Source organism: Silurus meridionalis, chromosome 4, assembly GCF_014805685.1.
Source record: "Silurus meridionalis isolate SWU-2019-XX chromosome 4, ASM1480568v1, whole genome shotgun sequence".
In the NCBI taxonomy this organism is placed as follows: Eukaryota; Metazoa; Chordata; class Actinopteri; order Siluriformes; family Siluridae; genus Silurus; species Silurus meridionalis.
The window spans coordinates 15413454-15439537 of NC_060887.1; the positions used below are offsets into that span (position 1 = coordinate 15413454).

Sequence of the window (26084 nt, forward strand, 5' to 3'; positions counted from 1 at the left end):
AAGATGTAGAACTACTGTGGGTCAATCATTCTTTTCACTGAAAGGGTCACATCTATGGAACACTATGCCTGATAATCTAAAGTTGCACCTAAAACCAACAGTTTTCTCAACAATGTTAAAACAGTGGATGAAATCTTTACAGCAATGTGATTATGGAGTTGAATAGGCTTAATCTGGCTGGTTAAGTTTACGTTGCCTTTTTTTGTGCAAGTTGATTTATATGTTATGTTTGTGACTATGCATAATGTTAAATATGTGCGTATGTCATTGTGCTATTGTTAATTATTTAGACATCATATACATATGTATAGAGTTATTTGTATAAACTCATTTATTTTACTCATTTAGTTTTTTGTGATGATTGCCTTATTTTGGTTTTTCATTTGCTTGTTTTGACTTTAGCCTAACCAGGGACGAGGGCTGCAAACTAGCTTCATGCTATATTCCATATGTACAGTACATGGCATATGTTGCCTGTGTGCAAAAATGTCTAGTGTATTGTCCCAGTTAAATAAAGAAACAAATAAAAAATATATATATATTTTATATTTTTATATTTTGTTGCCAGAAAAGTGTACAAGATATAGCAGATGCCCAGTGTAGATTTGTTTCTTTATTTCAACAAATATATTTACATTGCATACTTACTGATATTGGTTCACTAGGTCATGGACTAAGAGTGCTATCAGTGTAAAAATGAATCATTAACAAAATTCCAAAAAACTGTGTAAAACTGAAACATTAAAAAAGATTATACTTATGAAGAACAATAATGAAATGAGCAATAACCAACAAAAAACAGCAAAACTTATTTATCACTGATTCCCACAGGTCAAGTAATAACAAACCTGTTTATAACATTAAAAGTGGCATACGATTAAACAAGAAATAAGTATTTTAGAATTCAAACTGTTTATATATTGTACATCTGTTGAAACTCAACAGTTTTTTTTTCATTTAAAAATATCACTATACTGACACTTATACACTAGAATTAATTTTTGCAACGTGTCTGCCTTTTATTTCCTACAAAACAATTTTACACAAATGTTGGTTCACCAAACTGACATTCCCTGTGAAAATAAAAAGTTCAAGCTAAAAAGATAAACAACTAAAAGACAGAAAGAATTTGTAATATAACACACAATTTGTTAGATTTAAGTTGTGTTGTGTCAACAATTAAGTTGTGTAAATGTTCTCTTAAACACAAATACCTGAGATGATCTATTGTTTCTGTAAAATAATGACAAGGTGTTCTGGCTGACTGAAAATCTAGTCTTCTGTCCTGTTTTTTTCAGCTACAGCAGTTTTGGAACATTGCTGCTTTGGAATAATTTGTGTGTGTATACTCAAATGTGTGACTAGCGTGTTGAGGAGAGCTTGTTGATTTTTTTCAGTTCTTCAAGTCTCTCTATTAATTCCTCACAGTCAGTTTCTCTTGCTTCCTTAATCAGGGAGTCTAGATCCTGAGCTGTAGACAGAGCATCAGTGCTTAAGGCGATCTCCTGCAGAAAGTGTAAACACTTATGACATTCATTCACCTGTCTGAACACTTCTTTTTCTTGTTTTGCTATTTTTTCCTCTAGTTGCTTTATACGTTTCTTATTCTCTTCAGACTCTGTTTCATAATTCTTTTTCACATCTTTCAGTGTCTTCTTGACCTTCCTTGTTTTCCTCACATAGATCTTCCCCTCTTTAACATGTTTAGTATAGTCACACTTTCCAGGACATTTTGTGCATTTATATTTTGACATGACAGTACACCATGAAAGATCTTTGACCCACCAGCATCCTGGATAATGACAATTAAACTCACACACACTGCAGCAAGTAGCCTCTTTGCTGGATCCTGATGATGGGTCAATTGGTACCTTTTCATTGTAGGATTCATCAAATTCATCATATTGAAGTTGCATTGACTGAACTTGTTTGCTTATATTAGTAAAATGTTCTAATAGTTGCTTGCGATGTGTCAGCATTCTTTCAACATTCTTGAAACTTGCAGGTTTCACTGTATTTACAAAACTCCAAAAGTCCCCTATGCTTGTTTTAAACAGGTCCCATGCTGCCTGGTAACCTTGGAATAGTTGTTCCATTTGCTCTTCACTGTTGCATTTGACATAAAAGTTTTCACAGTGACAATTGTCGAATCTGAAATGTACAGGCTCCTTATTATCAGTCTGAGCACATGGGATTTTGGCATCTTTAATGGCTTTAATGGAGTTTGGAGATGCTGTTGGTGCATGTGTGATAAACACAACAAAGTTTTTCCTCACATCATTGCTGAATAGTGAGAGAATTGAATTAAAAACGTAACGTTGTCTTTCAGTGAGTCGAACAGTGCTCGATGACATCACAAGGCACACTGCATCAATTTCATGATACCAATCATTACATCCAAATAACTCAAGCAATCCTTCAGCAATTTTTAAATCCTCCTTTTTGCCTTCTGTTTTTCGAAATCCAGGAGTGTCAATGATGGTCAGAGAGAATGAGCTGCTCTCAGTAAAGATGTCATACGCTGTTACCTTAACTGTCTGTGAATCAGCTTGTTTTTCTTCTGTCTCAATGATTTCAAACCAGATTCGATCTTCACTTTCAACACCCAGCATGTAGTTCAACAAGGCATTGATGATAGTCGACATCCCCACTCCTGTTTCTCCCAACATTATTATGGTTTTATGAGGTTTGCTCGCATCTTTATCTCCAAATGCCACTCTCTTCAGTCTTTCACCATCAAGAAGAGTCCATGGGTTTAGAATATATCTTGTTAGGAATCCATTTATTGAGCGACTCTTTTCTTTATATCTAAAATGCTTGTCCTGCACCAAGGAGCTCCTAAAAATATGTCCACATATAGTGAATTAATTCAAAGTTAATTTTTATGAGTTTATTTATTGTAGTGTTGTTTTAATCTTACTTTTAAGACATTTTGTATGCTTGTCTGATATTTATACATTAAAACAAAATAGTCCCATGAAATGAATCCTTACCGATGAGGGGAATTACCGTTTTCCATAACAGTTGCACCAGTGTCTAAATGTTAAAAGAGAGAAAAGATTAAGCTATAAATAATAGATACAATTTGAGGAAAAATTTAAAATATATGTATTTCAACTAATGAATGTGTTGATACAGTAACAATTCTAAACATTTCTATTACACACTGTTGCTCAAAAAGCTACTTTTACTTAAAGGTAAGTGAACAATTTTGAGATGATCAGGCTTAGACTTTAGGACACATGTATTGAACACAGGGGTAAAGAAAAGTGAATTATTTTACTTTAATGAGCAACTAGATTTCACCCAGACAAGCCTTTAAGGTTGCTTGGGAGAATTTAGTAGACACTTTAGAAGTTCTATATATTATGTGAGGCCCCAGGGACAGTAAGTTACAGAGGTAGCTTCAAGAACCAACCAGATTGGCTACAGATGCAATTCATGACAGTAGGACTCCATCAAAAACATAATAAATACATAAACATATATATATATATATATATATATATATATATATATATATATATATATATATATATATATATAAAATAGGGGTCTAATTGTACACGTATTCATACCATACATGGCTTTCTGTTTGGTGCAAATTAAAATATGAGTTCCCCTTTAGGAATGTATTCAGAGCAGATCGAAGGTTTGTTTAGTCTCCAACTCTTACTATGAGTGCATTTTAAAATTATTATTAAACTTGAAAGCATACACAACAATGCCAGAGGTATAAAAAAATGATGGGTTAATTAACATAATTTCAGGTTCTTTGATAACAAAGTGAGGTGTTTCACTATGAGCGTGACCAACTACAGAAGCTCCTATGACACCACGTCTGTCTTGACAGTCAGGTCGACCTGAGTAGTAAAGGTGGGGCGGAGCCTGATCTCAGGTCGACCTGACTGTCAAGACAGACGTGTGTCATAAAACTCCGTGATAAATATGTAAACATATGTAAACATATGTACAGTAAATAAATATAAAGACAGTGCAGAGATGTGTGGACATCGTTAAGAAGTACAGAAATGGCCCTGAGCCTATGGCATTGAAGAGGAATGTGCAGAAGTGAAAGGTTACAAGATTATGGCATTTTAGAAGTTTTGTATATATATATATATATATATATATATATATATATATATATATATATATATATATATATATATATACACAGATAAAACCAGATATTTACATACACTTCAGAAAAAAACACAAAAACTTTTATTTCTTTACTGTCATACATTAAATCAGAGTAAACTTTTTCTGTTTTAAATCAATAAATAATCAATAAAAATCAGAATCAAGCGAGGGAGAATTTGTATGTATTTTTATTATCACTTTCATCAAAGTCAGAAGTATACATACACTAAGTTTCTTTTGCCTTTAAACAAAAAAAAAACTCCAGATGATTCCATTCTGAGCTTAAGAAGCATCTGATAGGTTAATTGATTCCATTTGAGTTAATTGGTGGCACACCTGTGGATGCATATAAAGGCACACCTCAAACACAGAGCCTCTTTCTTTGACATCATGGGAAAATCAAGAGAAATCCACCAAGACATCAGAAAAAGAATTGTTGACCTCCACAAGTATGGCTCATCCTTAGGTGCAATTTCCAGATATCTGAAGGTCCCACGTTCAAGTATAAAAAACATGGGAATGTACAACCATCATACCGCTCAGGAAGGAGACGGTTTCTGAGTCCCAGAGAGTAATGTTTTTGTTGCGAAATGTGCAAATCAAACCCAGGACAACAGCAAAAGATCTTGTGAAGTTGCTGGCTGAAACTGGTAAGACTGGTAAGTGTCAATATCCACAGTGAAACGAATACTGTACCGCCATGAGCTGAAAGGTTACTCTGGGAGGAGAAAGCAATTACTTCAAAACCACCATAAAAAAGCCAGACTACATTTTGCAACTTCACATGAAGGAAAACATTTTAATTTCTGGAGACATGTCCTGTGGTCTGACGAAACAAAAATTTTAATGTTCGGCCATAATGATAAACGGTATATTTGGAGGAAAAAGGGCAAAGCTTTGAAGCCATAGAACACCATCCCAACTGTCAAGTATGGGGGTGGTAGTATAATGTTGTGGGGCTGCTTTGCTGCAAAAGGGACTGGTGCACTTAACAAAATAAATGGCATCATGAGAAAAGAAAGCTTGGGCGCAAATGGGTCTTCCAAATGGACGAGTTCTGGTGCGTAAGTTCCTGTATCTCCTTCTTGATGGAAGGAGGTTAAACAGTTTATGACCAGGATGTGAAGAGTCCTTGATAATGTTGTGAGCTCTGCGCAGACATCTGCTGTGGTGAAGGTGTTCAATGGCAGGTAGTTTGGTGCCAGTGATGCGTTGGGCAGTTTTGACCACCCTTTGCAGGGCATTGCATTCAAACACACAATAGAGCCTCCATACCATATAGTGATGGAGTTGGTCAGGATGCTCTCGATGATACAGCGGTAGAAATTCCTTAAAATCCACGGTGACAGATGAGATTTCTTGAGACTTCTCAAGAAGTACAGGTGCTGTTGTGCTTTTTTTAACCAGGGCTGAATTATTCTTCTGCCATGTCAGATCCTCAGAGATGTGAACTCCCAGGAAACTAAAATCTGGAGACTCGTTCTACCTCAGTTCCATTGATGTTGACTGGTAGATGTCTCCTGCTGTTGGATTTCCGGAAGTCCACAATGAGCTCTTTGGTCTTCATGGCGTTGAGGGTCAGGTTGTTGGTGGCACACCATGCTGCCAGATTACGGATCTCTTCCCTGTAGGCCGACCACGGTGGTGTCATCTGCATACTTGATAAAGATGTTGGAGTTATAGAGGAGCACAATCGTGGGTGAACAGGAAATAGAGTAGTGGGCTCAGAACACAGCCCTGCGGGATGCCAGTGTTTAGAATGAGAGTTGAGGATACCTGGTTGCCCAACCTGACAGATTGAGGTCTGTTGGTGAGAAAGTCCAGAATCCATCTGCAAGTGGAGGTGCAGATACCCAGGTCACTGAGCTTAGTGATCAGTACAGTGGGGAGGACTGTATTGAACGCAGAGCTAAAGTCAATGAACAGCATTCTGATGTAGGTGTTGCTTTTATCCAGGTGGGTGGGGGCTGAATGAAGAGCCGTGGAAACTGCATCCTCTGTTGACCTGTTCGGGTGATAGGCAAACTGGTGTGGGTCCAGTGTAGGTGGTAGGCCCGCAGTGAGGTGATTCAGAACCAGTTTCTCAAAGCACTTCATAGCGATAGGGGTGAGTGCAACCGGGCGAAAGTCATTCAGGCATTCGGCAGCTGAGTGCTTAGTCACAGGTATGATGGTAGTGGTCTTCAGGCATGTAGGAACCGTGGCTTGGGCCAATGACAGGTTGAAAATGTCAGTGAAAACCTGTGCCAGTTGTCCAGCGCATGCTCTGAGAACACGTCCTAGTATGCCATCTGTGCCAGCTGCCCTGCGTGCATCCACTCTGGTACACACTGAATAGAAGTCCGTTGTTGAGAGTGAAAGTGGGCTGTAAGCTGTAGAAGAGTCTGTGGTTGAGGTCGAATGTCCTGTGCTTTGGTCAAAATGAGCAAAAAATCGATTAAGTTCTTTCGGTTGGACGGCACTGCTGGTTGCTTGAGCTGTGCGTTTGTAGTCTGTGATGGTCTGGATGCCTTTCCACATGCGTCTGGGGTCAGAGTTGTGGAAGTTCTCTTCTATCTGGAGTCTGAATGTGAGTTTTGCTTTCCTGATGCCTCTTTTCAGGTTGGCCCTGGCTCTGTTGTAGTCCTCTGTACTGCCAGATTTAAAGGCAGCATCTCTTGCTTTCAACAGAAGACGGACGTCAGAGCTTATCCACGGCTTCTGATTAGAAAAGCATTTCACGTGTTTGACGGTAGTTACATTGTCAATGCACGTGTTGATATGGTCCAAAACATATGAAGTGTAAATGTCCGTGTCTGTGTGAGAGTCCAGTGTGGCAAACATGTTCCAGTCAGTATCCTGAAACTTTTGCTGTAGAGAAGAAATGGCCCCTCTGGCCATACTTTTACTGTCCTCATAGCTGATTTCACCCGTTTCATCAATGGTGTGTATTTGGGTAGCATGAACAAAGAGAGGTGATCAGACTGACCCAAGTGGGGGACAACAATGGCTGAGAATTCCCTCTGTAAATAAAAGGGTCTGCACTTAATCATCAAATACTCTGAATGAACAGAGCAATGATTGATGTTGCCATCCTCATAGTAGAGTGGGGCCTTAGACCCTCAGGCACCTGAGGACCCCTGAATTCATATGCTAGAGATATAGACTCAACAATCCAGTGGGACAGCCACTGTCTTAACAACGGCTTCCCCTTGTGAGGAGCAGCCCAAGACACAAACAGCTGGTCATTCTCCCTGAAGCCTGCTGTTCCCTTGAGATATGTATGGAGAGCCCGCACCGGACACAAGAATTCTACTTCTTCTTCTCCCTAGAAGAGAATGGAGGAGGGTCTAAAGCTAAAAGCTCTGCAATGGGACATCTATAAGAAGAATCCATTACTTCAGGTACAAACGCCGGGTAAGTGAGAAAGAAAACTTTCAAAAGACCTGGGGCAAACTGTAAACAGGATGGAATGACAGACAGGGCTTGCAGCTTGCTCATGCGCTTAGCTGTCACCAGAGCCACAAGCAGCGCCATCTTAAGAGAGAGAAATTTCAACCCTATGATATCCAATGGCTCGAAAGGGTGTTGAGAAAGGTCCTCCAAGACCATAGACAGATCCCACAATGGAACTATCTGCCTAGACACAGGCCTCTTATGGTGTGCTACTTTTATAAAACAGCTTATTAAAGGGTGCCAACCTGCAGTTTCGTTGCCAAGCCCAACATGACATGCAAAAATAGCTGCTAGATATACCATTTGCTGGACAAAGGAAAAACTTTCTCTACTTTGAAAGAAGTTAAGAACAATAAATGGCGAGTCTTTGAAGAGTGGTGTGGCCATAGTCACATTGTCTCTATGGCCACACCACTCTTCAAAGACTCGCCATTTATTGTTATAAAGTGTGCAAGTGGATGAGGCTCTGGCACTTTGAATAGTGTGTATAACTGATGGTGGTAAACCTGCCACACTCAAGTTCCACCTTTAATGGGCCAAGCCAGAGAGCTATCCTGTCTGGGTGGGGATGAAAATGTTTCAGCCCTAAAAACATTGCCACCAGCTTCAAGTAGCTGGAGGCCAAACATCATTCAAAGCTCTGCCCATTAGGGTCGCTCCCCTGCCCACTAGGGACGCGTCCATCGTCATAGTAACTCTCGACGACACCACCCCCAAGGGAATCCCTGACCGAAAAGTCGAGGGGTTTCCCCATTGATGGAGCGTTATGACGCACGCATTCGTTACTCTGACCGGTCAACTGAGATGTCGCCGGGGACACAACCGCAGACGCTTAACCCAATGCTAAAAATCTTTCATCATGAGAAGTCCCAAATGTACTACAAAAATTACCGAGGTCAATAAACCCAGCATCCGTAAGCACACTCTGAACGGGACCATAGTCCCAGTCTCAAAACGGGAGAGACATTGTATGAAAGATGCAATTTTCCTCTTTGTCAGCGTGACTCGTTAGGAGAGGGAATCTATACTGAGCCCTAGATATTCCGCGCACTGCAAATGACCGACATAGCACTTTGTGTGTCAACATTTTGAATGAGTATTTCCTTAGGTGCTTGTTTAACACACGTAGGTCTCAGATCGGACAAAGAGATGTGCTTCCTCTCTTCGGGACCACAAAGTACTGGGAGTAAAAGCCCTGATAGCTTTCCTCTTCTTGCACAACTCTGATCGCCCTTTTGATCCTAAATTGTGCCTAACACCCCTGGTTGGGCGGCGCATGCGCACCAGTTGAGAAGGTGCGCAAAAAGAGGACCCCTGTATACTTTTGTTCCTTTTTGGTCGCAGGTTAAACAAGTCACGACCATCGACACGCTGGGCTCTGCTGTAAGAGCAAGCACTTCCTCCAGTGGTGAGACTATGTTCCCTCCTCCTTCTCTTTGCAGGCGGAGAGAGGAGGATAGGGGAACATTCTTCTTTCAATACTCGGGGTGGGGCGGACGGTTTCTAGCTGCCATGGCCACAAACGAATGCTTTTCCCATGGTCCTTAGCCGTCCGATCTCAGACACTGGCCAGCATGATGCCTGCTGAGAGTTGGTCTTGCACTCCTCGCACCCACCGGTCTCCCTCTTGGATCTGTCGAGCTGGCTGAAAGAAGTGGTTTCGGTGTCAGCTTGCGAGGGTCAGCTTCACGGGCGCGGCTTGTGAAGAGTGCACTGTTGGGCCGGGAAGGGACCACTGTCGTCCTCATCCTTGTCCTCTATATTCAAGTTAGTTCGCCCTTCAAAGGCTTGATGCCACTAATTCCCTACCGTGTTATTTAATACCTGATTGGTAAAAAAAGGAATAACGCGCCTTGACGCGGACACTATATCGGGTTTCGCGATGTCGCTCAGCACGATCCTGTATGACTGGTCTCGCTTTCAGTGGTGGAATCCAATGATGGCCCGCACGATGAACAGTTAAGCAAAACCCAGCACAAAACTGGATGTGCTGAGAGAGCTTGATGTAGTCCCTCACGGGAAGAAAGCGCGAATGATAATGTAAGGGGTCGACCTGAGTAGTGTTCCAGTTCATCCCAGGGCTCAGTGTTATGCTGGAGCACGAATGATATTGTAAAGGGTTGACCTGAGTAGTAAAGGTGTGGCGGAGCCAGATCTCAGTGCGCTTTTATAAAAACGCTAAAGAATCCATAGGAAGTGACTAGCGACTAACGCTAGTGCTATGGAATCTTTAGAGTTTTATGTCCAGCTAAAAGGACATAAAAGGACAAAATCCTGACAATTCCACATATCGAGGAAATGAATAAATAAAGGATGGAAGGAATTTTTTAAATTGTGCTAAAATACGTAAAACAGTTAAGAAGATCATATCTTTAGAAAATAAATGTAAAACACATGCACTTACATAGACATCTGTATTAACCAAATGGGTCTAACAAATATAAAATATTGAATTAAATTTCTCCATTTATTTTATTTTATTTACAGGAATATAATTTGTGCAAATGTAAATGAAAAAAATAAAAGTGTATTGCTTTAAAAAATGTAAACTCTTGATGTTTACAAATTTTATTAATAATAAAAATAAATAATAAATAGTTAAGATGACAAGCAATTTTATGTTTTGCATTTCTTTCCCCTAACCGTAATAATAATAAAAATAATAATTATATATATATATATATATATATATATATATATATATATATATATATATATATATATATATATATATATAAAATTTCATTCTAGTTCCTCTTTGCATTTATATAGAGGAGAATAGGAGAATACAGACATACCTTACCCTGTACTGTACAGACGTATCGTGTTGCTGCTGTCTGGTATCCAGAAAATAATTCAGTTTCTTTTTCAATATCTAGGGGAAAACACATTAATTCCCAAATGACAACAACATACAATAAATCACCAACAGCAATTACTAAATCTTAATTCAACAACTGATGAATATGTACTGATGTATACCAAAAAGTTGAACAATAAACATTGATGGCATTGCTGATGTCTTTATCCACTTCATCTCAAAATTGTTCCTTGAGCAAATACAGGATCAATAATTAGAGAGAATTAGAGAAGGAACTGAGAATTTATCTTTATATTTTTGGAGAGTTTATGTTGAATAATGACGTATATTTATGCAAACATTGTTAAATCAGAATGTGAATAATAATTTGGAACAACTCTATTAATTTGTGAGTCACAATTTTGCTGTATATTCTTATATATTCTTTTTGTCTATAAAAACTTTAATATTATGCCAAAACAGCAAATTAAATGTATCATCATAACTATCCTGTAAATCATCATGTAAATCCTAAATAAATTTGATAAAGAAAAGCAAAATATTGTACAGCAGCATTGCATTTATTTAAAGCCAGATTGAAAAAAACTCACCTACCTTATATATCTGTACAAAAAGAAAAGATTCAAGTTAAAAAGCTGCTTGTGTATATAGCAGTTTCCTAACTGTGGGCGTTACATCATTTACAGAAAATCAGAACAGATCTCTGCTGAGAATTTCCGGAGTAGTGGTTTGTCATCCTCTGTAGGAACAACTCAATACATTTTTTCAGTTTCCAAAACCAATAATTTGCCAATAATTTATCAGTAAACACCGAGAAACACATTAAAAACAATGAGCATTTTTGTTACACCGTTGTAGCAGGAACAGAAAATCACATGCCACTAGACTAGTCTTTGGAACACAGGGTATGATTTCAACATGCAGGGCAGCAGGTAATTTTAACTTACATGCATCTGGCATTGCACTATTTTTGCAAACTACACTTTTACAACAGTCACACATCTTAACAAACAATTTATCTAAAGTTAACAAAGGTTTTTATAGAACATAACATCAATGGCTACATACAACACTGTCTACATGGTGGCATTTAGGTCTCACAACTTCAAATGTGCCAGAATCAAGGACATTCAGGTTCTTCATCTCCGACCTTAACAGACCACTTGTTCATGGTGTTTATTTTTTGCACAGAGACAGTGTCATGCTGGAACAGATTTGGGTCTTTAGATTCCAATACAAGGAAACTGTTACAGCAAAATAAATGCTATACTATTGTGCTTCAGATTTTCTGGCAAAGCATTAATCAACACAGTAAGATCTAATATGAAGTGTCACCTTTTCTTCAAAGATGTTTTTTTTCTTTAAAGATGTTCTCTCTCTTCTTTTATTTAAAAAGGCTATACTTTATATCACTATCCTTCTATGAAAACTGCAGTCCCCAAGACCACTAGGTTGCATTTGCAAAGATGAAGATCACAGCAAAAGCAGGCGACGATGCTGTGTGTTTAGACATGTTTTTAACCACAGCAGGCACATTCTCATGTGCATCTGTAAATTCACATCCTGCTGCTAGACACACTTCCTGTGTGCAGAGGGGCACAGAACAGCGATGTACAATGGTCTACTGCAGTTACCTAAGAATGACTAATAAAATTTGAATATCTTACTGCCACTTTGTAAATTGCATCCATTAATAACTAAATATGAATAGACTAATACAGTTAGAATGTATGGTAGATGCCATGTTCATGTTTTTATAATACTTTTCACACTGCAGCTGGTTAAGTTATACATCAGTGCAGGGATTCAGATGGATGCAATGTCATGCAAGCATTATTTTTTATAGATCTCATGCATATACTCAGCGTGTGACATATAAATAAATCAAAATTGACTCCAACGCAGTTTAGCTACTGGGAAAAGCTATTTTTCTAGCATTTCCAAATGTATTTTCAATTTTTGAAAACAAGAAAAGAAATTAGCAGATCTGATATCAATACATTCTGTGTGTGTTTTTAAAATGTTCCTGTTGGTTTGTTATATATTTTTCCTAATGTGGACAGTAAGGATGGAGTTTACAATTTTTTTTTATTTACAATTAGCAATTGACTTGCAGGTTTCTTAACATTTTACAGTCTACACAAACATGCTTTATATTTTATTGTATATACACTCCACTTTATTAGGAACATTTCATTTATGCAGTTCTCTAGCCAATTATGTGGCAAAATACATACAATCATGCAGAGTCAGGTCAAGAATATCCCTTAATGTTCATGTATTAACTGTGGTGTAAAGATGGAAAGATGGAGTTACTAGTGCACATGGAGAGTACGCAAACTTTAAATAGAAACAGGTCAAGATAGATAGATAGGTAGATAGGTAGATAGATAGATAGATAGATAGATAGATAGATAGATAGATAGATAGATAGATAGATAGATAGATAGATAGATAGATAGATAGATAGATAGATAGATTTCCTTGCTTTGTTACAGCTTGTAAACTGAAGACAGTTTTGTCAAAACCTGTTGTTAGTACCTAAAGAGATCTTTGGCACACAGGCTCAGGATGCAATAGATAGTAGGGTTGCAAAAGGGCAGAAAAATTCCAGTACATTTCCAGAAACTTTCCATGGGAACTTTGGGGAATTTTAGGAAATATTCCAAGTTAGAAATTTACCAGGAATGTATGGGAATTTACAGAATTTGAAAATTAATTTTAAATTTTGGGAAATTTATTTAAACTGTATTGTATACAAACTTAAATTTAAACATTTTGCTTGGTCCTAAAATGACGAGCTTAATACAGATTTTTTTTTTATTACATTTTTGAGTATATACAGTACTGGTTGAAAGTTTGGGCACATTACTATGTTTATTTACTATTATTTTTAAAGAAGCCTCTTATGCTTATAAAGCATGCATTTGATCAAATTGATATTTGATCACTGCATATTCATTAATGTTCAGAATCCGTTTTTTTAATTTATTTTTCAGAATTACTGGTCAGCTAGTAACATTATTACAAGAGGTTTTTTTAACTGCATTGCAGCCTCTAATGGTCATACCCAAGACAAACGATTGTCATTAGAAAACTGATGTTATCAAATAGTATATGGACCAGGTCAGTGTTCCAATCGACTTTCTTCTTTTTTTCCTCTTATTCCAAAACACAGAATGGAAAGAATCCAACTTGTTTTCCTTCTTAAGAGTGGGTCTTCACACGGGAATACGCGACCCCTAGGGGGTCCGCGGCGGTACTACAGGGGTTCCGCTACTTATTTTTGAATCACAAATAATTTGTTAGAAAAAAAACATAGGTAAAAAAATCAAAGATAAAATATTTAATTTACAAAATATTATACTTATTGCATAAATGTTATATTATACTTAAAGTTAATGTTCAAAAATGTATGGAAATATACAATGATGCATTTACAACAAAATAGATCTAATTGTCTTAATATAACAGCCTAATATGTTTGGTTTCTATTAATATCATAGGCAATGTGCGACACATTGTGCATCAGAGTGTCACTGCCCCATGCCTCTATCAAGCCCCCTGGTCTAAACAGCGGAACTGCTGTTGTTTGCTACAGCCACCAGATATGATGTGGCCTGTGAACCTCATCCCTCTTCACATCAGAGGAGTGACTTACAAGCTCAATATGTATGTGTAGTAGGGTAGTAATGTGTTTATAAAGTGTGTACAAGAGTCCCTATAGTGTCAAATGATTTGACCCTTTATATGGGCAATAGAATGCAGTGTGGACTGTTCCACCTGCAGCTGCAGAACCACACCAGGTCCACACCTAACAGCACTAGAATATACTAAAAAATACCATAATTTCCCAGACTTTATCAAATTCAGTAGGAGTCTCAATCGACTTGACATTAAATTTCCTGATAGAGTTATAAAATATCCTGCATGTTGGAATATTAGTGATAGTGGTTGTGATTTCCAATTCACTACTCAATACTCATCATTCTCTGTTCTCTAAAAGACATGGTTATATATTTAGTTCATTTGTGTTCACAATGTGTGCATTAAATGTGCAATGAAACCAAATGAGGAATGAGTCTTATTGCTTTTATTTATCATCTGGTGTATTTTCAGAACAGAACAAAATACACTGTTTCATCGTGCCACAACAGAGGCTGTATTTAAGACATTTATTTACATTTTTTTCTTTTTATCAAAGCTGATAATGACATCATATTGTGAAAGCTTATCAAAACACACCATCCTTAAAAACCGTATTACAGTTACACACAGCCACTTTCATGCTAAAAATACAAAACAGATATAATCAGGATCAAAAACATGAAGCTCTTCTTACTCACACATTCAGTTTTCGCACAGGGAAACTATGGCCAGAGTAAAGATATGCAATTAGAGAAACACAGAACACAAATATGGAGGGAGGGGAAATGAGCAACATATTCAAAGTTGATAGGTTAAATATTAATATTTGGTAATTAATTTATAGTAAATAAATATTGGAAAGGTTCTCAATCACCTAGGGTAGATTTCATGCTTTTTACATAACTTCTTAATCTTGTAATTCAATAAGTAAATGAAGAGAAGAAGAGAGAAAGAGAGAGAGAGAGAGAGAGAGAGAACAATGCTCTGTCACTCAAACAGATTTGCTACTAAAACAGTTGGCCAGTTTTTAGAATTTAAATACATTATCCGTTATAATAATATGCATTAAATGCCAACCTTGTTTTACTAATTCACTTTTATTAATTGACTGTTACACATTTCCCCCAATATAGACCAACTTTATCTTTATATGAAAAAAAATAATCAAAAAGCATGAAAATCGAATTTCGAATTCGAATGTTTTTTTTTTTACTTATTTTTTTCTTTTAAAAAAAAAAAAAAAAAAAAAAAAAAAGGGAATCCTTCATGGCAGAAACAAAAAAGAAAAAAGGCTAACATATCTAACATATTGGCATTACTTTACACACAGACATGAACATGAGAAAGTATATATTTTTTTAAAGGGGAACAATATTTTTTGCTAATCTAATACCCTGAGGATTCTCTTAAGTTCAGCAGAGTCTCCCAATCTTGGTGTTTATCATTTCAAATGAACAGATTTTTAAAAGAAAAAAAAAAAAAAAAGATTTAATAACAGGCAATGCCTTTAAGATTCTTTCCATATCTCTTAAGCAAACAGATAATGAACTGGAATATACGCTTTAAGAAACCTGATTCATATATAGAACCTCAGTGTAATGGTTGCTGGTGATAAAAACCAAATTGAAGAGATGAGGACTAGACTCCAGACAGAAACTGGAGTAAACTGCCTAAAACTAATGAAGATCTTATCACCTCAACCAGGTAAGAACGGTAAAGTACCATGTATCTGTTTGAAAACCATCATATACTCTTGACTTTTAGAACTAATTTCTGAGTAAAGATTGAGATCTTGTGAACCAGAAGAGAGGTTTTTCTTGTCAGTCTGTACATGACAGCAAAGTGTTTTTCACAATGTAATTATCTGTTCATTCCACAATTCCGATGCTCTACTGGTTGCATTACTTCTTAATGAAGAACACATACGGACAGGTCTTTAGGTGGAAATTTCTTTTACTAATGTTAATCCTAACAGTAAGAAATAAAATCATTGCCCCAGAATTGTTAACGCAAGTTCTAGCCACGACTCCATTGCACGCAGGAAACTGACAATGAAGCGTGTTTTAAGCGTATTTTTTGTTTTAAAGTCCCAATGCTGAAAATTTAAGTCTGATTTGAACATTTACAGCGAAACATTACCTCACACCTTAGCTATTAATTCTGACCCAAATCCACTGAGAGTATTATGGTAATAATACAAGTCTTGGAATTGTGTAATGTAACATGGGGATCTATTATTTCACACCTTATTGCAGCAGTTTAATTATCTTCATTGCTAGCAGTGTATAGGAATTGCACAACTAAACCTACTGAATTGCAAGGAACTGATTCCTGAATGAGTTTTTGGGAAAATATGAAAAAAGATTAATTGTAGTCGAATTAGTGGTCATCTAGTAACACAGGTACAATCCTGCAACTGACCAGCGAAAAAGTTATTGAGATCATTTAGCAAGGTCATAAGCAGTGCTTGTATTATAAATAGCGTTCATTTAAGTATTTACAAATCACCGGGTGCACACACCGACACAGAAAACTAGTCAGGGGTTATATAATTATGTGTTTTTTATATTTCCGAAAACAAATATTTCCTGTGGGGTACGGCCAGCACTAAAGGTAAAAGTTTGATCTCTGGATCTCTGCATAGCTGCTGGTGAAGGCACTACTACAGCAATGGCTTTAAGTAACACACTGAATCTGAACCCATGCTGCGCTATAAAAGACACATGAGGAACAGTGACTTTTGTGAACAGTTTTGTTTGTTTTTTCCTCCAACAAACTAAAGGTCAAATCTCATAATATTAAATTAATTAAAGTCGGTTTTAAACCAAGCATTGATGCCTTATTACAAACATACTTCTGTAAAAAATGATGTACAGACATCACCATCACATTAATTAGTATGTACAAAAAATACAAATAAAGAACAGTAGCAGTTCTGTGAGGAAATAGAACCACAAAATATTTTATATAATTATTATATAAGTTTGGCTGTAGTTAGTTTATTACCTAATAAATTTAGCCTAAAGGAATCATTTTCCTGCCCTGATTGGGCAATGATAATTGATCTGAAATATTTTTATTATAATTAGTTACTATAATTATTATAATTAGGTTAAGCCTTTGCGTTACCCATTTTAAAACAAATGCAAGTGTCAGACCGCACACTAAAGTTTTTTAACCCTTATTTCTGGTCTGTTTCCAGAAAAAAAAGAGCATTTTAATTCACCCAATATTACTCATTATAATAGGGATTTTGTATTATGTACATATGCAATAAAACTTCTGTCTTTAAAACATGCCTAGCCACAAATATGGGCTTTATTCAATTACACAACTCATTTTTGGAAACTTAATTTTTCTTTTCATCTTTCATTTTTTTTCTGTTTGCAAATCTCATTCTAGGACTAGTCAGAAATTTGGAGATGTTCTTTTAAGTTTGCACTTGGTTCTCCTTTTTGTAGGTTATGCAAACATTTAAAAAATAAAATAAAATAAAAAATAAACAAAATGTTAACAGTAGCTATTATACTAAAACTTGAGAAATAAAACTTTAGACACCAGATATATCTTGGCTAATGATCAGTGATACAGGGAAATCTATAAATGTGAACCGTTCCTTTAAAATTTAATTGTACAGTACCACATGTAAATATATGACTTACAAGGCAAGGACATGGGCCTTTCTGTGTAGAAAAAAAATCCATTAAATTTTAAGCGCTGAAGCTCATGAGATCTAATGAACACATCAGTATTCTAAAAAAAAAAAAAAAAAGAAAGAAAAAAAATATATATATTTATTTTTGATATGATGACAGCTTGGTAAACAAACATCCAAGTCAGGCAGTTCTAAAGTGCACTTCCAAAATTGAAATAAAATTCCTCAAATCCATCTGATCTCAAGTAATTTGGAGATCCTGTCAGAGAGCTCAACCTTTCATGAAATAAATCATGTTGTGAATTTGCCCTTTTGCCGATAGAGACCTTTGGATCAAGGCTAAAAGAAGTTAATTTGAACAAAACTATATTTCATCATTACAGTTTCAAAGCAGTGATGAAGTGATTTCTCACACAAGGAGTGGAAGAAATCTGCAGCAGCAATGAACGCAATAAAGAGCAGCTTACGAAGCACATCTGCTTGAACCCAGTCTTTATGGGGGAAAAAAAATAGACAGCAGGGTGTTGCTGTGTAATTCTACACAGAACTTCATCATCAGTTCATCAGGATCTTTACCAGAAGTTCATGCTCAATTCCAAACAGGCAGAAATGCAACAATGATGATTCTTAAATCTGCACATGATTAATTTAATATGTGCAGATTGAGGACTAAAGATCAGAAGGAACGATCTAGGAACGATCCAAAGCCAATGTTATTGGCACAGACGATGGAGAGAAGCTCTGAAATGCCAATGAAAAGAAAAAGAAGTAAGGGGAGTTGCTCACCAACTCCCAGCACAAGGCATCTGTAAGTTGGAAGATGGAGGACCTTAGCAGAGGCATCCAGGTTGCTCAAGTGAGTGTAAAAACAAATCTCCAATTCAAATTGCCATTCCTCTCGAAATTACTTTGATCCAAGATGAAGAGTCTGAGGCAACTATAAAAGACCAGGGTCCACCAGGAAGATAGCGGAGATCCACCCCGCATGAGTTACATGGCTAATTCCGAGGTCCTTAATGTAAATCTTAAACGTAATGTTACTTGCACATTACAGGGGGCACGCACTTACTTGATTCGAGGAAAACGTATTTGAGTAACACCTGGCTCCTTTAGTAGAGTCTCACAGGAAACTCCAGGCTGAAAGAGGGTAGACCTTCTCCAAGCATCATTTCAAACAGGATGCACAGGAAGTTAAAGATTTCTTACATTTTACAAGTTTGCACCCTCAAAGCAGGAGTCTGCATGGCTCCAATCAGCTGCATAGAAGATCATCCAGATTGGGGAGGCGATCAAGGTCATCAAAGAGATCAGAAATGCCCTCGCTTTCTCCTAGGCTCATGAGGTAGTCATCACTAAGCGGTGGTGAGCCCAGGCTGATGAAAGGCGGTTCAGCGTAGGGGTTCTGGTCCTCAGTTTGTTGGAGCAGGCTGGTGTACGGGGATGTAATAGGTGAGAGGCTGGTGACTGTTACCGCTGGGCCTGAGCAACTGGAGTTGCAATCTGTAGGTGGGAAAGAAATTGGAGCACGTAAAACATCTACACCGTAGAGTTGATACTACTTAAATAGAGAAAACCTTTACAGCAAACCCACCGTCTGACACTTTCATAAAAGGAGAGGGGTTTCCCTTCAAACATGATTTCTCATTCTTTACTGGACTGTCAGGGGTATTCTCATCAGGACACAAGAAGACATCAATAGGTCCTTTAGTACTGGTGAGGTGAACTTGCAAGCCCTGTAGAGTAAATATGAGTTACAGCAATAATCAAAATAAAAAAAAATCATAAATAACAAAGAGAAAATGTATTTGAAATAATCCACTTAGTTTGAGAGTGAAGATGACATGCACCAAACTGATGATGACTGACCTCTTGTGGATCAGGCACCTCCAACTTGGTCTCAGATGGTGCTTGAATGACAATGACGGTCTGATCTTTCAGATTATTGTCCCGCCGAAGGTCTTGATATGTTACATACGCAAACGTGGGGAAGGTTAAAGAACCACAATCTAATACTTTAGTGAATGCAATAAGAACACATTTGAGGCCATATTAATGCAAGGGGTTTCACCTTTACAACACTTCCAGAGATACCAAGCCTTTCTGTTCCAAATTTTCCTTCGCCAAGATAACCTATGTTTTCCCTAAACCAATCATAAGCAAGTTTACCTGGTATCAAGACGGTGCTCCCTATACCGATTCCCTCCCACGTTTCCCAGAAAATCATATTATCTACAACACACTCTGTATTTTACAAAGCAAAGCCAGAAAAGCTAAACACACATCCTAGAAGAGAACATGACTGATGATGCACAAACATGAAGAAAGGATATTTTTGACTTTGTGTTGATGCGGTCATCTGCTTTACTTCTTGTGTGCATCTTTGGATCAACTCATCGAGTCTGCGCTCCTCCTGCACCAGCTGAGCCACTTCGCTGCTCAAAGTCTGTTTATGGGTCAGTACTCCACCAACCTCGGAAAGGTTACAGCCCCTAACAAAACCACACACAGAAATAGAGGCATGGTTGGCATGTTAATAGGCCGGGTTCATCCACACCATGCCCAAAACTTTGACCACAAACAAATGACTAACGCTCACAAATGACACAAATAATATTATAATGGTACATGTCAGGGTCTGCCAAAGATTATAAAATATATTTACAGCATTGGGCAGATGCTCTTATCCAGGATGACTTACAGAAGTGCGATGGAGTCTCTACAAGTAAATATATCTTTCTACTGGTTGAGTAAATCAGGCTTTAAACTGGTCCAAAACAACAGAAGAGCTACTGTGTCACAGAACTGTTTAAGTTACAGGAAAAATGTGCCAACACAGTGCATCACTGGAGCAAAGCAAAGAGAACAACTCGTCTTATAATGTGTTGTGTACGCTCAGATACATGTGCAGTGTTAACATGGGAAAGTAACTGTACCAGGATGATAAGGAATCTGCTAAATGTGCTTGAACGCAAGTCAGATAAATTGGGGCTCCATCTTTCAACTTACAGCACTTGAAGTATCAGATACTAACAATTTGGGAGAGTTTTGTGTAGTCGATATCTCAGGCAAAGGCAAAGTTGTTTTGAAGCCATGTGGCCATCAGGTGGACAAAATCTTTATGCTCACTTGTGTATACACGATTTAACTGCAATATTTACAGTAGAGAGATTTGGACTAGCTAATGGCCAATTTCAAAATCAAGATGGAGAGCTAAATAGATGCATTATTTATTAATAAATTACATTTTTACTTTCATTTTCACCAGCTTGATCATTTTGAAACGGTCCTTTAATACCACTGTGGAATATTTTCCTTCCTCAATGATCAGACCATAATTTCATTTTACTTCCTTTTGTGCATATAATAAATATATTTCTCTTCTATATTCATCCTCTCCTGGTTCTTGAATCTGACTGGAAAATTTGCAACACTGTGAATCAGTGACAATTCTTAAAACCAAATTAGCAAACACAGACTTTGAAAAAAAATATCACAGCAATGTACATTCATTTCCTGTTTACAGACAGGAAGTGTGGTAATCATGTCTGTATGCAATGGGTGCACAGCAGTATGTGATGCTTTATCTCAAATAGGTCATTATCAGCATTTAATAAGTTATCAGAGTAATAAATGGCTGGAGGTTTAGTCTGAAATCGATTATTTTTGCTCACAATCCATTTAGACCTGCAATTGAATATAAATATCTGTCTCAGCTCTGTTCTACATACATCCATTGTATGTTGTTTTTGGATTTCTTCTTGATGAGGTGCACCCCCTCCAGCACGTTGGTGATGTCGTAGAGACGCCGCTTCTGGACGTTGAGAGCTTCGGCAGCCTGGTTCAGATCCACCACACCATCTGATGACTGGCCCAACAATTGCACAAACTTCTTAGTCAGGAGACCCAGCGATGTGTCGTAGCGGGTCTTCTCAGGTGGAGACTTTGGTGCTACGTGAGTTGTCAGAAGGATTAGCAAAAAGAACAAGTTCAAGTAGAAACATTTTAAATCAACAACTTTATATTACGTATGAATAACTTTATACACCTTACTAGTTCGCATAGTAGCTACGTTAGTGGTGTAAGCAGACGGTTCGCAAAGGCAACAATGAATCCTTATTTTGTTATATAAAAAAATACAAGCGATGATCGTTTATTAACACTTTAATACTGGCTAAGAGAAACACCTTTCGTTCGACCGCATCAGCCTGTACAAACCTACAGATACAAAAATGGAAACCGTATCTACTACATGAGTAGTGACCAAAATATATGTACTCAATTTTTACCTTAAATGTCTACAAAAAATAGGAAAAAAGTACAAGTTGTAGTTCTTTGATAATCAATTCAAAGTAAAAACAATAGTTGTAGTGACATTGAGTAGTACTCCAGCTAGAATTCAGTTGGTTCTTACTTTTGTTGCCCTTTAGTACAGCTAGTGGGCCGCCATTTTGGGTCTTGGGGGTTTTTGCTACTTCAGTTGTGTACAAGTGGTCCGAGTCATCGAGAGCCAAACGCCTTTTCGCCTGTGGATTGCATTCACAAGACAAGCAGGTAAGAATGGGGGATATGTTGCGGTCACAAATCAGGTATTGTAAGATAAATCCAAAGTATAGGGGAAACCTGTAGAAGTCTACCTGGGAAAGACGAATGTCCCTGTGTGAAATTCAGTTCAAACTTCTTTGCATATTCATCAGTGTACCAGACAATTTTTTTGCAAATATTAAGCAAATTTCCGCAGAGCTGGTGCACAAACTCCCTATCAGCTCCCACCTCTCACCAATACAGACGAGAAGATTTGTAAAGTTTGTAGATATTTCAATTATGAGAAAAAGTTGCTGTTTCCGATAAAAATGCGAGAAAGTTATGTGCAATAGATACAGAATTACAAAATATGTTTACAGATTCTGAGATTAAAGTAAAAAAAAAAAAAGTTTTGATAAGGTTATGGCAAAAAGTTAGTTTGTTTAGATCATTTCTTTCAGAACTGAAAAAATGTTTTATTAAAATGCATAAAGAGTGCGTTCAAAAAGTCCCTACGTAGTTGGTATGGAAAAATATTTGTTTAATGAAACTCATTATTCTCGTATTTATCTATTAAATCACGCACAGTACCGCAGTGTGGGATTCTGGTCTCTCCGGAAAAGCTGCTTAAAATCTTCCACGATCTAAATCCTTGTATTTATCGCCAGTTTTAAAATCATGCTCTACTACCGACTCTACAGAGCCACTGTGAAGGGCCATAATATTATTAATGAATAATTAGTTAGCAATCTAATCAAATAAACAGTACATTACAGTACAACAGTACATGTGTACTGCTTCAATTTATATTTATTGTTTGGTGGGAAGTGCTATTTTAAAAGCGATTTTGTTTTTTTTATATATTTTTCTAATCTTCTGATAAATGTCAAGTTGCGATGTACAACATTTTGTTCCAAATCAAACCCGACGTTGAAGTTATGACTTATTGCTACAATTGTGGTAGAGGAATATAAAGTTAGTGTATATAAGACTTTGAGGTCTTCCTACATCCTCCTTTTCTGCAGACTACTTCCTGTTTAGTTTCACATTCAAACGATTAACTTTAGCGTTGCACTGCAGCATAACGTGTTTTCCGAAAATACGCCCACCTTATGAGAACAATCGAAACAACCGCGATACAATATTTAGATCGGTATTGAGACGCAGTAGGGAAGCTGATCAGACTTTCTTTTCAGTTCCTGCAAAAATGAAATATTTTCATTGACATTGTTTTTGTTGTTGAGCAAACCTGCTCAGAATGAGCTTATTTCCCATATAGCTACTAAATAAATATCTTAATTGCACAGAAATAATAGCAAGTATATTGAAGCATTTTGGAAAGTTATGGTGAAAAATATAATCGGTAGCAATGCAATGTAAAATTTCGTGCATGTCAATACTAGCACTTTTTTCTAGACGCTAGACGCTAAACTTTAGTTTTAAAGATAGACGACATTAATACATGTAAATAAACCCTTCTGTAGCCACATCAAACTGTCCATCATATACATTATTACTGTGTATGAACAACTCCTACATCACTCCTTTTTCAATCTACTTCCTGTTTAGACAGATACTCAATGGACACAAGAAAATACACATTTTGAGCAAACAAGGGCATTGAGGATTGTTTCGCTTTATTTCTGTACAGTCTAACCTTTACCTTATTTACATCATTTCTTATCCATAGGTTCAAAGTTAGATGAATTAGATGATGTCATTTTACATGATCCCCCGAAACACACAAGCCACTTCCCGTTCTACGTCATCAAGTACTTCCACAGTTAGCATGTAACAAACATGACAGCTTTGTGGAGCAGTGGATCAGCTCCAGTAATCGTGATCCGATATTTCTGCTCTGTATCGAGCTGCTTTATAAACACCTCCCTCTCCATGCATCAGTTCAGAGTTCATTAGTTTCTTTTTCCCCCCAAGAAAATCGTTAGACGAACCATTTGCTGACTTCCTGTCAGTTTTACTAATTAATGTGTTTTTCCCCTCAGTACCTACTTCTTGTTTAGTCCTAGCTGCGTTTCCATGGCTACTAAATAGATGCTAATAACTACAAACGAACTATTAGAGAAGGAATGACGGAAGTGATGATAAACGCAGTGTATGTAATGGTGCAGTCCGGATTTTGGTGCATGTCCAAACTTGCACTTGAGTGAAAGCTAGTTAGCTTTAGCCCCGCTGCAGGGGTAATTAAAGGTGTGATGGTGGTGGTGATATTTGCGGGTAGTTTGCGGTTGTTTACCGGAGGCCGTCCCAGCGCAGGTCTCTGTCCGCTAGCGGTCGGGGTGGTGTACAGGCTCGCGGCCGGAGACTCGGACACACACACGGCGGGAGTGTGTGAGAGGCACGGCGGCGGCGGGGTGATGATGTGGATGTAGGTGGTTGTGTGTGTGTTGGAGCCCAGGGCCGTCAGGACCGCGTTCTCGTCCGGCGAGGAGCCGCTAACCCCGGTGATGATCACACTCTCCGGGGCCGAGGATGAGATCGCTCTTCTCATCGTCTCTCGACGCGGCTCGTGTGTGTGTGTGTGTGTGTGTCGCTTTTCTGCCTCTCTCTTTTTCTCTCCTCTCTGACCTCACTTTGAGCCGCGTTTTTTACACCAAAGTGACGCGTTTACGCCATAAATATTGGTCTCGCAGGAAAGATTAGACCCTTAAGTGTCGATGCGGTCAAGTTTCGGGTGATATTAGTGTCATAAACACGCAGATGGCTCGGATTTAAAAAGTTAGCGCCGAGCACCGCTGCCGCTGCGCCGCTCGCTGGAGGGAAAAAATGGCTCCAGGAAGCTGACAATGAATGAGGGGGGACACGGGTGAGAGCGCGAAAGGCGCTCGCGCGAAACTCAGATTTCCCGCGGAACACTTCAAACCCAATTTGCATGTCGCACACGATTGGTCACGTGGACACAAAGCCACACACCCCCATCAGTCGGGGCGTGCGCGCCATATGTGTGCAAACCGCTGATCGGGGCCACGCGCAGCACGTGTGCGGTGACGTCATCCAAGTGAGGCGGAAGAAAGATAAACACGGGGTATTAATGTGGAAATAAATGAAATGTTGTTGGTTCTTTTGTTTTGTTTTTGAAAGGAACTCGTTCATGTAACACAACAGGAAAAGCCTGCTCAGATTTATGACGTTTAAAAAAAAAGATTATGATAGATAGATAGATAGATAGATAGATAGATAGATAGATAGATAGATAGATAGATAGATAGATAGATAGATAGATAAACAAAGTAAAATAATTATCAAAAATTACACCCTACAATTAACTCTTTGTAAATGTACAGAGGTAAATAGATGTCCTATATTTTTGTTCTCTGCTTTATGACAATAATAAAATAAATCCACACACAGATGTAAGATTTAGAAGGAAGTAGAAAGAAAGCATCAGGCATCAGATATATAATAATATAAGATTATGTAGAAGTATATAGATAATCTTTACTTTTGTAAAGATTTTATACACACAAATTTAATTATTGGTAAACACAATCTTCGGTGGTACATTGTATTAAATTAATATAATAACAATAAGAAATATTATGTTATTTGTTATTAGGGAAGTGAGACTTTTTGGCCACTTGGGCCCTAGTGTTTAAGATGTTGGAATGACCAAAATTTGTGACTGCAAATCCCAGTAATACCAAGATGCTGTCTCTGGGCTTAACTCTCAACATCTCAGGTGTATAAATGAGATATTTTTAGGTCGCTCTGTATCAGGGCGTCTCTTAAATGCTATAAATGTCAATGTTATTATAATAATTATATTTTTAGGGGAATGAAGTAATTCTCAGTGGTGAGCAGCAGAGGGCGCTCTGTGGACGAAAGAAAACTTTTTTCCCG

General features: G+C 37.6%; 2 protein-coding genes across 4 annotated transcripts; both read right to left on the bottom strand.

Moving 5' to 3' along the window:
• Positions 1–599: 599 nt before the first annotated feature.
• On the bottom strand, positions 600–11056 carry LOC124383893. Of its 3 annotated transcripts, none has more exons than XM_046846251.1 (4): positions 10997–11056; positions 10391–10456; positions 2994–3037; positions 600–2838 (listed from the first exon to the last, which is right to left on the bottom strand). In XM_046846251.1, exons 3-4 carry the CDS (start codon positions 3017–3019, stop codon positions 1362–1364), a joined length of 1503 nt encoding a protein of 500 aa, XP_046702207.1. In that variant the 5' UTR covers positions 3020–3037; positions 10391–10456; positions 10997–11056; the 3' UTR covers positions 600–1361. The 3 variants fall into 3 exon arrangements, with proteins under 3 accessions (XP_046702207.1, XP_046702208.1, XP_046702209.1); XM_046846252.1 differs by lacking the exon at positions 10997–11056 and adding an exon at positions 10564–10631; XM_046846253.1 differs by lacking the exons at positions 10391–10456; positions 10997–11056 and having other exon boundaries at positions 2994–3462.
• Positions 11057–14473: 3417 nt separating this feature from the next.
• On the bottom strand, positions 14474–25313 carry LOC124384444 (transcription factor E2F3-like). Its single transcript, XM_046847293.1, has 7 exons — positions 24481–25313; positions 22117–22228; positions 21434–21653; positions 20036–20194; positions 19572–19686; positions 19297–19438; positions 14474–19205 (listed from the first exon to the last, which is right to left on the bottom strand). The coding sequence occupies exons 1-7, from the start codon at positions 24733–24735 to the stop codon at positions 18958–18960; spliced, it is 1251 nt and encodes a 416-aa protein (XP_046703249.1). The 5' UTR covers positions 24736–25313; the 3' UTR covers positions 14474–18957.
• Positions 25314–26084: the final 771 nt, after the last annotated feature.

Coding starts and splice junctions, on each gene's coding strand:
- LOC124383893 (XM_046846251.1), bottom strand. CDS start 3,019: ATGGAAAACGGTAATTCCCCTCATCG. Junction 2,839..2,993: donor AACGGTAATTCCCCTCATCG/GTAAGGATTCAT, acceptor ACATATTTTTAG/GAGCTCCTTGGTGCAGGACA.
- LOC124384444 (XM_046847293.1), bottom strand. CDS start 24,735: ATGAGAAGAGCGATCTCATCCTCGGCCCCGGAGAGTGTGATCATCACC. Junction 22,229..24,480: donor CTGCGCTGGGACGGCCTCCG/GTAAACAACCGC, acceptor TGCAATCCACAG/GCGAAAAGGCGTTTGGCTCT. Junction 20,195..21,433: donor AAAAACAACATACAATGGAT/GTATGTAGAACA, acceptor TGGTTTTGTTAG/GGGCTGTAACCTTTCCGAGG.